General features: G+C 39.6%; 1 protein-coding gene across 1 annotated transcript in view; it reads left to right on the plus strand.

Annotated features, from left to right (window-relative positions):
- CACNA1C (calcium voltage-gated channel subunit alpha1 C) overlaps nt 1-16027 on the plus strand; it is a 611798-nt gene that overhangs the window by 436413 nt on the left and 159358 nt on the right. The window contains 2 exon segments of the mRNA XM_070756479.1: nt 5224-5327; nt 8025-8197. Of these exon segments, the coding sequence (XP_070612580.1) occupies nt 5224-5327; nt 8025-8197 (277 nt within the window).

A 16027-nucleotide genomic window follows, 5' to 3' on the forward strand; every position in this document is an offset into this window, starting at 1 on the left:
GAAAACTTTCCGTTCGATGATGCTAAAACTAACAAAATACCACAAATGAAGACAACATCACAGAAAAGGAAAAATGTCACAGAGTCCTTCATGCTCTATTGCTTGCTTCCATTTGCGTTTCCAATGTTCTTCTTCTCACTCTCTGACTCACTGTTTCTCCTTTGAAAGGCATACGAAAGCTACTAAACGCTCATTTGCTAGGTACTTGACTTTTTTACAAGTGACAGTCTGGTGACATATCTGAGTAATGGTTTTTAGCCCAATTGGACTGTCAAGGCCCTGTCTTTTCAAACATGAACAGTGCTTACACTTATTGGAGATGATTACAAGAAAGCCTATCACCCTCAGAATTATTTTCAACATCTCATAGCACTTTTGCAATTGTCTATCATGCTCTTTCTTATCCCTTATCTGGATTACCTCAGGGACCGCCTTCTGCTGCACGAATCCCAGCGACCAGTTAGGTCCCACAGAGTGGGTCTTCTCCGGGTCCCGTCAATGAAACAATGTCGTTTGGCGAGACCCAGGGGAAGAGCCTTCTCTGTGGCGGCCCCAGCCCTCTGGAACCAACTCCCCCCAGAGATTAGAATTGCCCCCACCCTCCTTGCCTTTCGTAAGCTGCTTAAAACCCACCTCTGCCGCCAGGCATGGGGGAACCGAGATATACTTTCCCCCTAGGCCTTTAAAATTTTATGCATGGTATGTATGATTGGTTTTTATATAATGGGTTTTAACTGTTTTTAGTATTGCATTATACTGTTTTGTTACTGTTGTTAGCCACCCCGAGTCTGCGGAGAGGGAAGGCATACAAATCCAATAAATAAATAAATAAGTAATCTCTTCCAACATAAAAAAAAAAATTCCCAGGAATCAAAATGGTGGGTTTATCACATCTTAAGGACAACGGGATCTCAACAAATTCAATTTTTTCCATGAAAGTTCAGGGAGATTACCGTATTTTTCAGAATATAAGACGTACTGGAGTATAAGGCATACCTTAGTTTTTGGGGAGGAAAATAGGGAAAAGAATCTGCTTATTCATCTGGCTAGCATCCTTAGACTGGTCAGCTTCAGCACATTATTTTATCCCCTAGCTAGGGCTTTAAAAAAAACCTTATTCTGAGAGAGTAACAGTGAAAGAGCTTGCAAGCCAGTAAGGGCTGGGAACATCATTAGCACCTGGTTAGGGCTATAAAGAAACTTACTCGGAGCAAGTTACAGCAATGAAAAAACCCCTGCAAAGACTTAGGGCTTAGAAAACATTCTTTGCAGAGAGTAGCAATGAAGGAACCTGCAAGGTAAGAGCTGGGAAAATTGTTAGCTCCTAGTTATGGCTGGAAAAAAAAGTTTAGGGAAAAAAAGCTACGTTCAGAGTATAAGACACACCCACATTTTCAGCCTCTTTTAGGGAGGAAAAAGGTGCATCTTATACTCCAAAAAATACAGTATATGATTTTTTGGTAATCAAGCTCGTGATATGCCCACAGACAATTAATCATGGGTTTCTACTTAGACTATGATTAGTTTTCTTCAAATGATCATCTGGATAGCAACACAAACTGCCTGATCACCCTGCAGAGGTTTTTAGTAGGCACCATGGCTTCCCAGAAATGTTAAGTCAATCTTGAGAAACAGAAAAGGGAGAAGGGGTTCTGTAAAGCACTAGACTTCCCACCTAGAGCTGCAAAGCTGCAAACTCTTAGTAGGTTTTTTTTTCTATGCCTTCAAATCACTATTGACTCCTAATGATGGACTGGATTAGTCCCTGCAACGTTCTTGGAGAGATTACTAAAGTGGTTTCCATTCAAAGGTGGTATTCAACCGGTCTGAACCAGTTTGGACAAACTGGTTGTAGCGACCTATGGGTTGGCATGCCCACATCCATCTGTCCATATTCACCTGTCCCCGCTTTATGCCATCCTATTTAGACACAATTTGAAGCCGCGCACATGTGTGCAAGTTGTGCATTTTTATTTTATTTATTTTATTTATTCTATTTTTATGCCACCCTTCTCCTTAGACTCAGGGTGGCTTACAACACGTTGGCAATAGCACTTTTTAACAGAGCCAGCCTATTGCCCCCACAATCTGGGTCCTCATTTTACCCACCTCGGAAGGATGGAAGGCTGAGTCAACCTTGAGCCGGTGATGAGATTTGAACTGCTGACCTTCAGATCTACAGTCACCTTCAGTGGCCTGCAGTACAGCACTCTACCTGCTGCGCCACACCGGCTCAAAGGTGCATGCAGGGAAAGTCGTGCGCATGCGCGAAAGATAAGTGTACAATTGAAGCGAGCGCCCACGCTCACATTTGCAAACCATTGTCTCCTTTCTAGGGCTGAGTGGGAGTGACTGGCCCCATGTCATCATGCCTAAGACAGGACTAGTACTCACAGCTTACCAGTCTCTAGCCTGATACCTTATTCACAACATCAAACTGTCTCTCCTCTTAGTACAGAAGCATACATGTGAAGCAAAGAAAACCATTTGAAATGTATCTGGGATCAACCTGTTCTTATGGATAATTATATTTGTGGAATAGCAAAAGCTGATTTTGTTGCTATTATGGCAGTAACTCTGATTCGTCTTTAATATTCTGATAACTCTACAAACTTTTCATAGTGCCCCAAAAGACAACTTGGTTTCCTGGCCATTCATTAAGGTCAGCAGGAAATGCATTTTTCTCTCCTTCTTTGCTATCTTCTCATGAATTTTTTTCTAAATGTGGGCAAAAACCTTGGTTGCGGCGCAGGCGGAGTAACACTCAGACACAGAAGGTTTGGGTATAACGGGGTCACTTTATTAAATCAATATTAATTAATTAACCAATTAAATCACGTGACCTGCAGGGGTGCATAAATCAAAATGGGGGCAGAGTCAGCTGTCACCAACCTCTTCAGAGCAACTCTCGGGCGAAAGCTCCTTGCCTGGGCGTAGGGGAGTGGTAAACTTACACCTACCCCCTACCCCGTGCCACACCCCCATGGCGTATGGGATGGCTTGCGAAGAGCGGCACCACGAGGAGGCCCCTTATATAGGGTGCCTCCCTTGCCGCTCCGATGTCACTGCGGCCCCCCGTGCTGACGTGGGGCCTCAGGCTCCGCCCACAATGGCGGCCTCCTTCCCCCGCCCAAGCCGCAAACACCGCCGGCTCGGTAAGTTGCCGACGTCCCTGGCAGCACTCAGTATGTGAGATTTTCTGCTCCAGGTTATGCAGCTATCTCTTTCCCCGCCTCCACCTTTTATTCACCTGCGTTCGAAAATTGACTAAACAAGTGGTTGCATTGTGATCTCTTTTGATGTGTTCCCTTTTTTTAAAAAAATGCTGTAAATGGATTTTTCCTGTGTTCTCAAAAAGAAACAACAGTAGATGATATGGATCTCTAGTGCAAAAGTCAGATCAAAATCTCATACCTAATGTTGTAGTTGTTAGTTGCAAAGTCATGTCCGACCCATCACTACCCATTGGACAATGAATTATTGGAGGTTATTAATAAATGTTTTGGGTTGGCCCCTTTCAAGCCAAAAGGAAATGTTTTTAAAATACACTGTATATGTAAATATATCCTTTGGAAAAAAGGAAACCTGACAAAATTATAGATAACTTTTAAAATGTATACAGTATACCGTACCTAATATACTCTAATGTGAAGAGAGTGGCTATTTTGAACATCATATTTTCATAATTTAAGGTTCTTACTTAAGGACATTATTAACAGTAAAAATAGCAAGAATTGTGTCAAAACAAAGATCTCCAATGAACCACAATTAAACTCAGCATCAAGAAACTGATTTTAAAAAAAATTAAAACTATCAAGATTTCTCTTGTTTATTATTATTATTATTTTCTAATGTATTACATTAAGCTATATTAACCTATTGAATATTTGTTTGTGGTGCATTATTCATCAGTTGTTGTCTATTTTTTTTAACTACCAGAAATGATTGCTAAGGGGCATCACTTTTTCCTTATTTAAATAAAAACGTATACAAAAAGAGTGCTTCCAGTTCTATAATGTGATTGAACTCTCATGTACATTTTCTGATCTGCCATAATGTCTTGAGCCACAAGATCAGGGGTCTCCAAACTTGACAGCTTTAAGACACATGGACTTCAACTCCCAGCATAGCTGGAAAATTCTGGGAGTTGAAGTCCACATGTCTTAAAGTTGCCAGGTTTGAAGATCTTGGCACTAGATCTTCAAAATAACTCAAAATAAATACCAACTATAACAGTGATGGTGAACCTTTTTTTTCCTTGGGTGCCGAAAGAGCGTGTGCGCATACTATCGTGCATGCGTGAGTGCCCACACCCATAATTCAATGCCTGCAGAGGGCAAAAACAGCTTCCCCTGCCCCCTGGAGGCCATCTGGAGGCCAGGAACAGCCTGTTCCCCAACTTCTGGTGGGCCCAGTAGGCTAGTGTTTCACCCTCCCCAGACTCTAAAGACTTCCCTGGAGCCAGGGAGGGTAAAAACGCCCTCCCTCATCCCCCTGAGGCTCTCTGGAAGCCAGAAATGCCCTCCCAGAGCCTCTGTGCGAACCAAAAATCAGTTGGCTGGCACACACATGCGCATTGGAGCTGAGCCAGGGCAACGGCTCATATGCCAGCAGATATGGCTCCATGTTCCACCTGTGGCACCTGTGCCATAGGTTCACCATCCCTGAACTATAACATTTCCAACTCTCCGAATCAGGTAGATAGGCCTGATGTCTAAACTCTCTTGTTCTTCTCTTCTCTAACCATTTCTGCTCTCTGTCTCTGTCTTCTAACTACCCTCCATCTTTCCAGATGCAGGACGCTATGGGCTATGAGTTACCCTGGGTGTACTTTGTCAGTCTGGTCATCTTTGGATCCTTTTTCGTTCTTAATCTGGTTCTTGGTGTGTTGAGCGGGTAAGCTGTTAGTTTTGGTGTTTTCTTCTCCTCATGCCTGCAGGGCAAGATTCCAGGATCAGGATCCTTCCATGTCACCAGGCTTCTTAGCTTGTCATAAACCCAAGCCAGGAGTCTGTTTAATGAAAATTTACCTATTCATTAATATGTCTAATTAACTTAGAAAACTTGTGCATTCCTACACACATGGCTCCTATCTTGCCTTGGCTTTATAATTGACTCACTCAACATTCAAATTTAGTGCTGGTGGCTGAGGTTCCCTTCTACTGGAGATTTGCGATGCAGGGGAATTAACTTTTCTCACTAATTATCATTCCACTCTTCCAGGTCAATGATGCCATAGGAAGGGAGTGGCCCTGGATCTATTTTGTTACACTAATCATCATAGGCTCATTTTTTGTACTTAACTTGGTTCTCGGTGTACTTAGCGGGTAAGCAATACAAAGAAAAAAAAAGGTTTTTCAATTGTTTTTTTATTTTATTTTCCTTGCTTCTACACTGATACTTCTATTCTTTGGGGTGGTGTTATGGATATAAGTGTTGATTCAGCATCTACATTCCTTTTGATATAGCCAGTGGTCTTTGGCCAAACCCTATATGGTGACACGGTAGTTATAACGCAGTATTGAAGGCTGACAGGTAACAACATTCATGACAGTGAAACTAGTTACAATTGAGAAATATGTATTTAAGCTGAGTCTTTGCATTAATTTAGATTCCTACAATTGAGAAGGAATTTGGGCTCAATGTTGTAAATTGAAATGATAATTCTGTGTATTCCATGTTTATATTTTACCAGTTGGAATATATTATTTGCTTTGATAGCTGAAAACTAGCAATACTGGATGATCATTGTAAAATCAGTTTGGCCTATAAAAATGCTAAATTAGGGTTTGGTATAACAGTAATGTTGGAATACCAAGAATACAAAGATGCTAAGAGAAGAATTTGGTGTCATGGTTTAAAGTTGGTTTATGAAACCTGCCATTAAATTAGCTAAACCTGGTATAACAGTAATGTTGGAATACCAAGGACACAGAGATGCTAAGAGAAGAATTTGGTGTCATGGTTTAAAATTGGTTTATGAAACCTGCCATTAAGTTAGCTAAACCTGGCTAACTCTGTTATTCCTGGTTTGTTTCTGCGTTTGTTCTCTTTTACAAATCCCAAAATTGCCAGATAAATAGTACTTGAAAATAAATATAGACTGATTCCCAGATTAATGGCTTTCTCTCCAAACTCTCCTTTCTCATCCGTAGTCTTCGCTCTAATACTCTGCTTTCTGTGAAATAATCTCCGTTCATGTCCTTATCACCTGCTAATTGGATTATTGTAATGTAGTTTATCCAATACCCTTAAAACCATCTAAACATCAGCTGATGAACAGTACAACTGTACACATGGTTCCAAGACAGAAACATTACTGCCGAATAACACCACTACCATAGCAACTCTACTGGTTCTGGTTGTTTTCATGCACACCTTAAGGAACTGGTTGTGATTTACAATATAAAGCTTTATATGCTAGGTGCTCACTGTAACTTCAGGAATGCTTCTTCCAGGTGGAACATGTCTGCCTGCCCAAAGTGCCTGCCGAGAGTCCCCATGATAAGAGGGGACATTCACACAACAGCAGAACAAATGAAATACAGAGCACAAACCCGCAGTGCATAACCATCAAAACATCTTCCTTGATTTCTAGGAAACATTTCTGCAAATAGATTGGAGAAATAGTTGCATCTTTGTTTTGAGATTTGGATGCTGGCAACAAACAAGACATGCAGATGAAGCAAACCAGGAATTAACCAAAGAAACTATGTTGCTTTATTTTATCCTGCAGTATATAAACTAAACACAATTTGGCTTGGTGCAATACACAATGGTGTAAGAAATTGAAATTACAAAATGCCCAGTAAAAGAGAACTGAGTGTAGGCACATTTTGATCATACATTGATACCCAGTTTGCTACCATCATTAGAACAATTTTAACATTATATTAGATGTCCCAGAAATATATCCATTTGATATTAATATAAAGGTTTCCCCATGTAGAATGCTCTGAAACAGGAAAAACATGATGCTTTACTGAATACAAATTTCTCACTCAAGCAAATCAAACTATTCATTTTTTTTTAAAAAAAAATCAGGTTCAGTCTTTGACTCTATAATTTAAAAGATTACAAGATATGTAAAATATAGTCCTTAAAGCCAGGACAACTACTACCAGGTAGTAGACATGATATTGTAATAAAGGAATCTGAAGTCTAACATCAATATTCTTCTAGAGTTGAGCATAAATATTCTACTATTATTATTAAAAGACATTTTTAAATAATAGTGTTTAATATTGCAGGGCCAATACAACCTAGGTTGCGTTTCCTAGTGGATAATACAGGGAAACATTATAAGTGATTGGACTCCACAGACTTTATTAAACCATCATCTTGGCTTAATAAAAAAAACCTCTAATATTGGTCACCTAACTTATATGAAGTTATCAGAAAAAAGCACCAAAATTAGATTTTCTTATTGTTCACCTTTTGTTTACTGTTTCTTGGTACAAAAATGTGGGTTTTAATAGACAAACTCTTATAGTTTTTCCATGTTTGTAATTGGTCTATTTATTTTAGTAGTATCTCTTTCCTCTATTCACTGAGATGCTTTGATCCTAAGAACTACATAAAGTATCTTGTAATATTCTATTTTAAAAGTCTCCTGATTAGAATCCTGACAAACATGGAACAAAAGCCAAACAATTAGGACAGAGAACAGGAGGCAAATCAATAGGACACAAGAAACAAATCTGCCTTATATTCCTAGTAATATATTGAATATAGTATTGCACCAGGTGTAGGAGATTTTCACAACAATAATATCTACATCTCAAGTTACAAAAGTAATTTGAGATGCAGCACAGAGAGCTCATATTAGCAGTTTTAAAACCTAGTAGTAATATATCTTGAAGAACCACAGTGCTTAAATTAACGTGAGCAGGCTGAGTTATCATACCAAGAAACTTAATATTTTAAGGGCAATTCAAGTTATTCTCTTATCTTCTCTTTCTCCTTTTTCCTTTCTTTCTCTCTCTCTCTTCTGTTTTTTAATTTAATCCCCTCCTTCTCACCAGGGAGTTTTCTAAAGAAAGAGAAAAAGCAAAAGCTCGAGGTGACTTTCAGAAGCTAAGAGAGAAACAACAACTGGAGGAGGACCTAAAGGGATATCTAGACTGGATCACTCAGGCAGAAGATATAGATCCAGAAAATGAGGATGAAGGCATGGATGAAGAGAAGCCCCGAAACAGTAAGAAACTTTCTCCTGTTTTCCTTTTGGCTCCTAGCCAGAGGTGACTTTGGGCTGATGCTCAGCATTTTGAGAAGCATCACGAGCCGAAATAACATTGTTTTCCTTCTGAATCAAATACTCTTTATAAAAATTAAAAGATGAAGAAGTCAGTATAATTATTGTTGATTCCAAAAGATTGTGTCTTTGCTTGGCATTGTGTATTACAAAGGAAAACTGGCATATACAGTGTTCTCTCGATTTCCGCGGGGGATGCGTTCCGAGACCGCCCGCGAAAGTCGAATTTCCGCGAAGTAGAGATGCGGAAGTAAATACACCATTTTTGGCTATGGACAGTATCACAAGCCTTCCCTTAACACTTTAAACCCCTAAATTACCATTTTCCATTCCCTTAACAACCATTTACTCACCATTATTTCTGGTACTCACCATTGGATAAGACACTTAGTGATCCTGATATTTATAAACATAATTCTTTATTAACAATTTTTTTTTTTGTTATTTATTTGCAAAAATTATTACTTTGGCAATGACATATGATGTCATCGGGTGGAAAAAAACGTGGTATAGGGAAAAAACCCACGAAGTATTTTTTAATTAATATTTTTTGAAAAACCGTGGTATAGGCTATTCACGAAGTTCGAACCTGCGAAAATCGAGGGAACACTGTACTTTTTATTAGGGATGTGGTTTAAAATGTGCTTTGGGCTCCGTAGATTTACTGAACTGCAATTCATCCTTTTCCCTTTGAAATAATTATCTTCAATACTTCAAGATGATTCAGTCTTGTGCTGGAGTTTGTAATATTTCTGAAACATCCTTTTTTCCAAAATGTTTCAGGCCAAATATAAAAGCAATACAGTACTCTCTGTAATGTAGATGCAGTACCAGAATGGCCCTGTGAACTTAAATAGGTACCTAACATATTCTCTGTGTTATGGGAATAATATCTCTAGAATCAGAATCAAAATCTCATCTGTTTGATATGTGAAATCACATTACAGTGATACCTCATCTTACAAACGCCTCGTCATGCAAACTTTTTGAGATACAAACCCGGGGTTTAAGATTTTTTTGCCTTTTCTTACAAACTATTTTCACCTTACAAACCCACCGCCACTGCTGGGATGCCCCGCCTTCGGACTTCCATTGCCAGTGAAGCACCCGTTTTTGTGCTGCTGGGATTCCCCTGAGGCTCCCCTCCATGGGAAACCCCACCTCTGGACTTCTGTGTTTTTGTGATGCTGCAGGGGAATCCCAGAAGGGGAATCCCAGCAGCGCAAAAACGGGCGCTTCGCTGGCAATGGAAGTCCAGAGGTGGGGTTTCCCAGCAAGGGGAGACTCAGTGTAATCACAGCATCACAAAATCACAGAGGTCCGGAGGTGGGATTTCGAGGATTTCGGAGTTTTTGCGATGGTGTTATTTCACTGATGCTCCCTTCCCTGGGAAACCCCACCTCTGGACTTCCGTTGCCAGCGAAGCGCTCGTTTTTGCGATGCTGGGATTCCCCCGCAGCATCGCAAAAACACAGAAGTCCGGAGGTGGGGTTTCCCATGGAGGGGAGCCTCAGGAGAATCCCAGCAGCGCAAAAACAGACGCTTCAGCTGGCAAAAGGGGTGAATTTTGGGCTTGCACGCATTAATCGCTTTTCCATTGATTCCTATGGGAAACATTGTTTCATCTTACAAACTTTTCACCTTAAGAACCTCATCCCGGAACCAATTAAGTTTGTAAGACAAGGTATCACTGTATTAGAGAAATATCAGTTTTGCATCATGAACCTTGCTTTGCTATGGTGCTGGCCCTGTTTTAGCAAAGGGAGGAGTTGCGATACATCCCATGATGACAACTTTTTATCACAAGTTTGGTACCCCTACTACAGTGGAAAGGTAATATTGCTTTGAATTATGTCACTGTTCCAATCAGCACCAAGATGAATTGTTGCAGATTTTCTCGAGGTATTTTTGAATCTACTCTATAAAGTTTATAGTACATCAAGAATTAGCCAGAATATTTGGGGGTGGGTGGGGGGTGAGGGGAGGATCAATCGGTTATCTGACCTGTTATCTGACCTGTTTCTGTATCGAAATGAAAGATATTCTTTGGTTGCCAGAAGCTAACATATTTTTAATTCGTATTCTGCTCTTCTACATGATGTTGCTGGAGATGATTAGAAAAGGAACTACTAGACATGGTCTTTCTTTTGCCATGCCATGTTTAGAAGGATATACCCAGTGAAAGGCTACCAACATTTTTACTATCACACTGTGGGCGTGGCTTATGCATTTTCTTTCAACCTCTTTCAGTGCAAATTGGGTGATCTGTGGTGGAGCTCCATTTCCGCTACTCCACTGCGTTCTCCCCCCCCCCCCCCAATCCGGGCAGTAACCCACTCCTGGATATACTTCAAATGGCAACAAACATTGCTGCTTTGACTTTCTATCTGTATGGTGATTTATTTCGGGGCAGAAATTCAGAGGGTACTCTATGGTACATTTGGATGAGTCCAAGATCGTGTTAAATAAACAAGTACATTAAATAAGTAGTTACTACTTTCAGAATATTTCACAACTTTGTTTTCTTGCTTTGGTATTGATCGCTTGGATTTTGAGAGCTATGATTCCTCCATTAATAACGTTTGTTGTATTGATTCACTGTGTCCAAGTAAAAAAATGGCTGCCAGGCTCCCATGTTGCACTGTATTTCAGAGGTCCTTGCTGCTGTCTGGCCCTGACCTTTGGAAATATTTATAGACTAACAGGATTTATTTCATGTAAACATTTTTGACAGGTGCCAAGTATGGATTGTATAAGTTTGTCTTTACTATATAATAAGATATTAGGTTAGGTTTTATTGTGGTCATTAACCAGCACAAAACTTTTTAAAGACTAGCTCTTCAAAATATTAGTTGTGAGCATAAATTTGGGGACAATGAGATTAATCATTATCCTAAAATCATTGGGGTAATATAGCAATAATATGACTCTTGGACCAGCTAAGCCAAACCTACACTTCCGCTTTAATCATGCTACAGCAGTGCTTCTCAAATAATGGGGTGCCCCACCCAGGGATGCCATGGAGGGCACATGACCCCAGGGAATGTGGGGGGGGGTTGCCCCAGGGAGTAGGGTTTTTTTTGCACAAAACAATAGCACAGGGCAGGAAATATGAAGTGTAGATAACAAGCCCTTAAGAGACACCATGGAAAAATATTTAACAGGGAGGAAAAGAAAGAAGGAGAGAGATGGAGATAATAAGACAAACGTAAGTCTCCTGAAAGATAAGATGAGGAAATATGACGAAGTGTATGTAGCACTTAGCTTCACTGTGACTACAGTGGGAGATGAGGAACTACTGGTATGTTTACTATGTCTAAAAATGTTGGCAGTGGACAGCATGAAGTCAAGATTACTATGCTGGATTTCGTATTTCATCACCAGTCGTGCGCTTCCCAAGCACCTAGGACTGCGTGATGTAGCGGCGAATTATGTTTGCCGATCCCAGTAAAGCGGCCTTTTGCAATTGACAGATGGGGATTTTGTCAATTCCAATGATTTTCAAATGTCCGCTGAGATCCTTTGGTACTGCGCCCAGCGTGCCAAGTACCACTGGGGCCACTTTCACTGGCTTATGCCAGAGTCGTTGCAGCTCGATTTTTAGATCTTCGTATTTCTCTAGCTGCTTCTATTATTATTATTATTATTATTATTATTATTATTATTATTATTATTATTATTATTAATGTTTTTCAGGTTTATTGGAGATATAAAAATACCCGTAGAGAATTTTTTCAAACAAAGAAGGGTACAGTCCTATCTGTGCTCATTCAACTCTAAATCCTAGAGGTGTTATTAATCTGCTGGGATGAAACAGAGCAAAGGTTTACCCACTTTCTTAGAAAAAATGGAAATGAGTAAGGAAAATTTTAAGTCACTACTAGGCTTAAAATCAAAGCAATTCCTTGTGTTACAGTTTAATGAACAGTTTCATAGAATAGTTTCATGTGAATGACTTTTTTATTCCTGAAGCTATCAAAAAGGAACAACCAACAAATTTGTGTAAAATTAGTAGTGTAATGAAGTTCCTTCAGGCTGTCATCATTTTGCTTAATTTTTCCACACTTTTTCTTTCAAGGGAAAGCAATGTTAAAAAAAAATTAAAACTGCTTTCTAGTCTTTCATTTATTTGTACCAAAGGAAGGTCAATGGGTTTAGCTAAATGGAAACTACATTTAGTCCTTGACTTACAACTGAAATTGGGATCAAAACTTTGGTTGTGTCACAGTTATAAGTCAAAGTATCCATGTGTGCAGTCTTGATTTTATGATTGTTTTGGCAGTCATTAGGTGAATCATTTGATTGTTAAATGAATCAAAGTTGTAAGTCAATTCTCCCTTTTGCCAGAAATGAGCAAAAAACATCTCAAATCATGACCATGGATATTGCAACTACTCATAAATGTGAGCCAATTGCCAAGCATTTGACATGCAGTTATGGGACCGTGGGAGAGGTTGATGTAATATGAAAACCATAAAGCACCCTTTCTAAGAGTATAATAATTCCAAACTATAGTTAAACAGCTGGTTGTAAATCAAAATCATGTAGAAACAATCCATATGAACATGATCACTGCAGTTACACAGAAGATAAAGAAAGAAAGAAAGAAAGAAAGAAAGAAAGAAAGAAAAAAGAGGAATGAGCTACTGCCTAAAAAATCTGATGATTCAAAATAATCAAAGCACTAAAAGAATCTCAAAAATTATTGCACCCCTTCCTCTCTGTTCTGGATTGTGGATTGAAACATTCATTTTACTCAATAAAAATTGTTATAATAACCAGTGTAGTTGTTATCATAGCAGCAGTGGGTTCTAAAGCACATTACTACCAGTTCGCATGCACGCTTGCATGTGTGCACAACATTTCTGCACATGTGCAGAAGCATTCCAGGCAGTTGGGCGGAGCCTCCTGCCACCACTGCTGCTACCAGTTCACAGACCCAGGCTAGCCTGGGAACAAACCACCGCTGTATTACAGTTGTAATAACTAGTATAGGTGTTATAACCAAAGTAACTAGTACAGCTGTTTGTACGTGCTTTTGATACCTTTTTTCTCACAGAAAAAGAAGCATTGATGGTTACTCTTTCCCTGTCTTGAGGTCTTCACGAAGACTAGTGACCATGTCTTCTAATGCTATCTTGCATGAATCCCAGCGACCAGTTAGGTCCCACAGAGTGGGTCTTCTCCGGGTCCCATCAACAGGGGAAGAGCCTTCTCTGTGGCGGCCCCGGCCCCCCTCGAACCAATTCCCCCCAGAAATTAGAATTGCCTCCACCCTCCTTGCCTTTCGTAAGCTACTTAAAACCCACCTCTGCCGCCAGGCATGGGGGAATTGACATACTCTTCCCCCCTAGGCGTTTACAATTTTATGCATGGTATGTCTGTATGCATGTTTGGTTTTTATATTAATGGGTTTTTAATCGTTTTTAGTATTGGATTATCTTTATCTTTATCTTTATCTTTATTTAGATTTGTATGCCGCCCCTCTCCGCAGACTCGAGGCGGCTCACAAATTATTATTGTACGCTGTCTTATTATTGCTGTTAGCCACCCCGAGTCTCCGGAGAGGGGCGGCATACAAATCCAATAAATAAATAAATAAATAAATAAATAAATAATAAATAAATAAATACATCTTCATTTTGGAGATACAAAGAGCGGAGAATAGGAAGTAAGGTTGTATAAAGACACTCCCCTTTTCTTTTAGAGAACTTGGGAAAAGCCTGGGAAAAAGAACATTCAAAATTAACAGAAAGGAGGAGTGAACATGTTCAGGAGCAGCAGGTGTTAAGGGAGCTGAAATTTGCTGTTGCATTACTCATTTTTATTCAGTCAGCAAAACACAAACTTCTAATCTAAGAATGTGTCCAAATTAAATGGAGGTCTACTAGTTAGCTGAGGAATAGCTAGAGATAGTTAAAGTTAAAACTTAATTTGACAGATGTTTGAGGCATGCTTGTATAACTCTTGCACCTACAAGGTTTAAACCTGTAAAGATAATATTAGCCATTCTCTAGCTCTATAAAATAAATGCTTCCAAACCTATTTACAAATTTCAAAAAGCAATTACTCTCAAAGCATTAAACAAGCCTATTATAAAATATAATTTCATGCTGTTTATCCAGCTATCTAAAGAGGCACAAAAGCCAAAATTATGCTCCTGAAAAGCATGAGGGAAAGCCATTTAATTAGAAAAATCATTGTTCAACCTCTTTATTCCAAGATGCAAAACATTAGTCTGTACAGAACTTTCTAAGCATTTTTCCACTTCAAATCTACCTTAACAAAGTGACAAAATTAGTGGACCAGAGGAGTGCTATTGATATAATTTACTTGGACTTCAGTAAGGCATTTGATAAAGTAGACCATAACCTATTACTTAGATAAAGTAGAAAAATGTGGGTTAGACAGCAATACCACCAGATGGATTCAAAACTGGTTCACCAACCGCACTCAACATGTAGTGCTCAATGGAACTGCATCTGAATAAAATGGAATGGAACAGAACAGAATAGACCACCATTTAAATGTGAGCCAGCAGTGTGCAGCAGCTGTGAAAAAAGCCAACACAGTTCTAGGCTGCAATAATAGAGGGATAGAATCAAGATCACGTGAAATGTTAATAACACTTTACAGTTTGGTAAGGCCACATTTGAAATTCTGCATTCAGTTTTGGTTGCCACGATGTACAAAGGATGTTGAGACTCCAGAAAGAGTGCAGAGAAGAGCAACAAAGATGATTAGGGAACTGGAGGCTATGGTTGCAGGAACTGGATATTTCTAGTTTAATGAAAAGAAGGACTAGGGGAGACATGGTAGCAGTACTCCAATATCTCAGGCGCTGCCACAAAGAAGGAGTCAACCTATTCTCCAAAGCACCTGAGGGTAGAACAAGAAGCAATGGGTGGAAACTAATTAAGTCAGAACAATTAAATCAGTGGAATAACTTGCCTTCAGAAGTTGTGAATGCTCCAACTTCTGTTTTTAAGAAGATGTTGGATAACCATTTGTCCGAAGTGATATAGGATTTACTGCCTAAGCTGGGCTTTGGACTAGAAGACCTTCAAGGTCCCTTCCAACGCTTCTCTTCTCTGGAAAGAACACTCTTAAACCATTGAGAGAGCCATGTCCTTTGGAAGGCTTGCTGTGGCTGCGTCCAAGCCTTCTGCAAATGGTCATCTCACGTGTGGCATAGCCATATCTCCACCTGGTAGATTTAGTTGTTTTCAAGTTTGCATACTGCCTTAATCAATGGATTCTACTGGATTTTATTGTGGATTTTACCTGTTGTTTGCTATTTTATCTTGCAACTTGAGTCCTTTGGGATTGGGTGGCATAGAAGTCGAATTAAACAAACAAACTTTTGGTTGTGTGTTTGCTGGGTGTTTTTGTTTGTTTTACAATCAGGTCTATGACCGTAATAAACTATACAATACAATGGTTAGCATAATATAAAATATCAAATCCACAACAAAGCTTTCACCCTTCTCCACCTCATAAGTATGACAGATACAAAGACAGGGATGAGCATACATGATAGAGCATCTCTGTGTGAAGGTAGTTTTGAAGGTACCTAGGAGCTGAATTGTATTGGGCTTTAAAGATTGAAGCTCCTACTACTTTACCAAGCAGATCCCAGACAGGGGGGGTGGGGTTATAAGAGGGGGCAAGGGTACTCAGACTCATCTCTAGAATTGTCCACCAATCAGAACATTATTGTGATTTTCCGATGGTATAGCATCAGCTGGTAACCTTTGGCAGCAGAGAAGATAG

Source organism: Erythrolamprus reginae, chromosome 6 (genome assembly GCF_031021105.1).
Source record: "Erythrolamprus reginae isolate rEryReg1 chromosome 6, rEryReg1.hap1, whole genome shotgun sequence".
In the NCBI taxonomy this organism is placed as follows: Eukaryota; Metazoa; Chordata; class Lepidosauria; order Squamata; family Dipsadidae; genus Erythrolamprus; species Erythrolamprus reginae.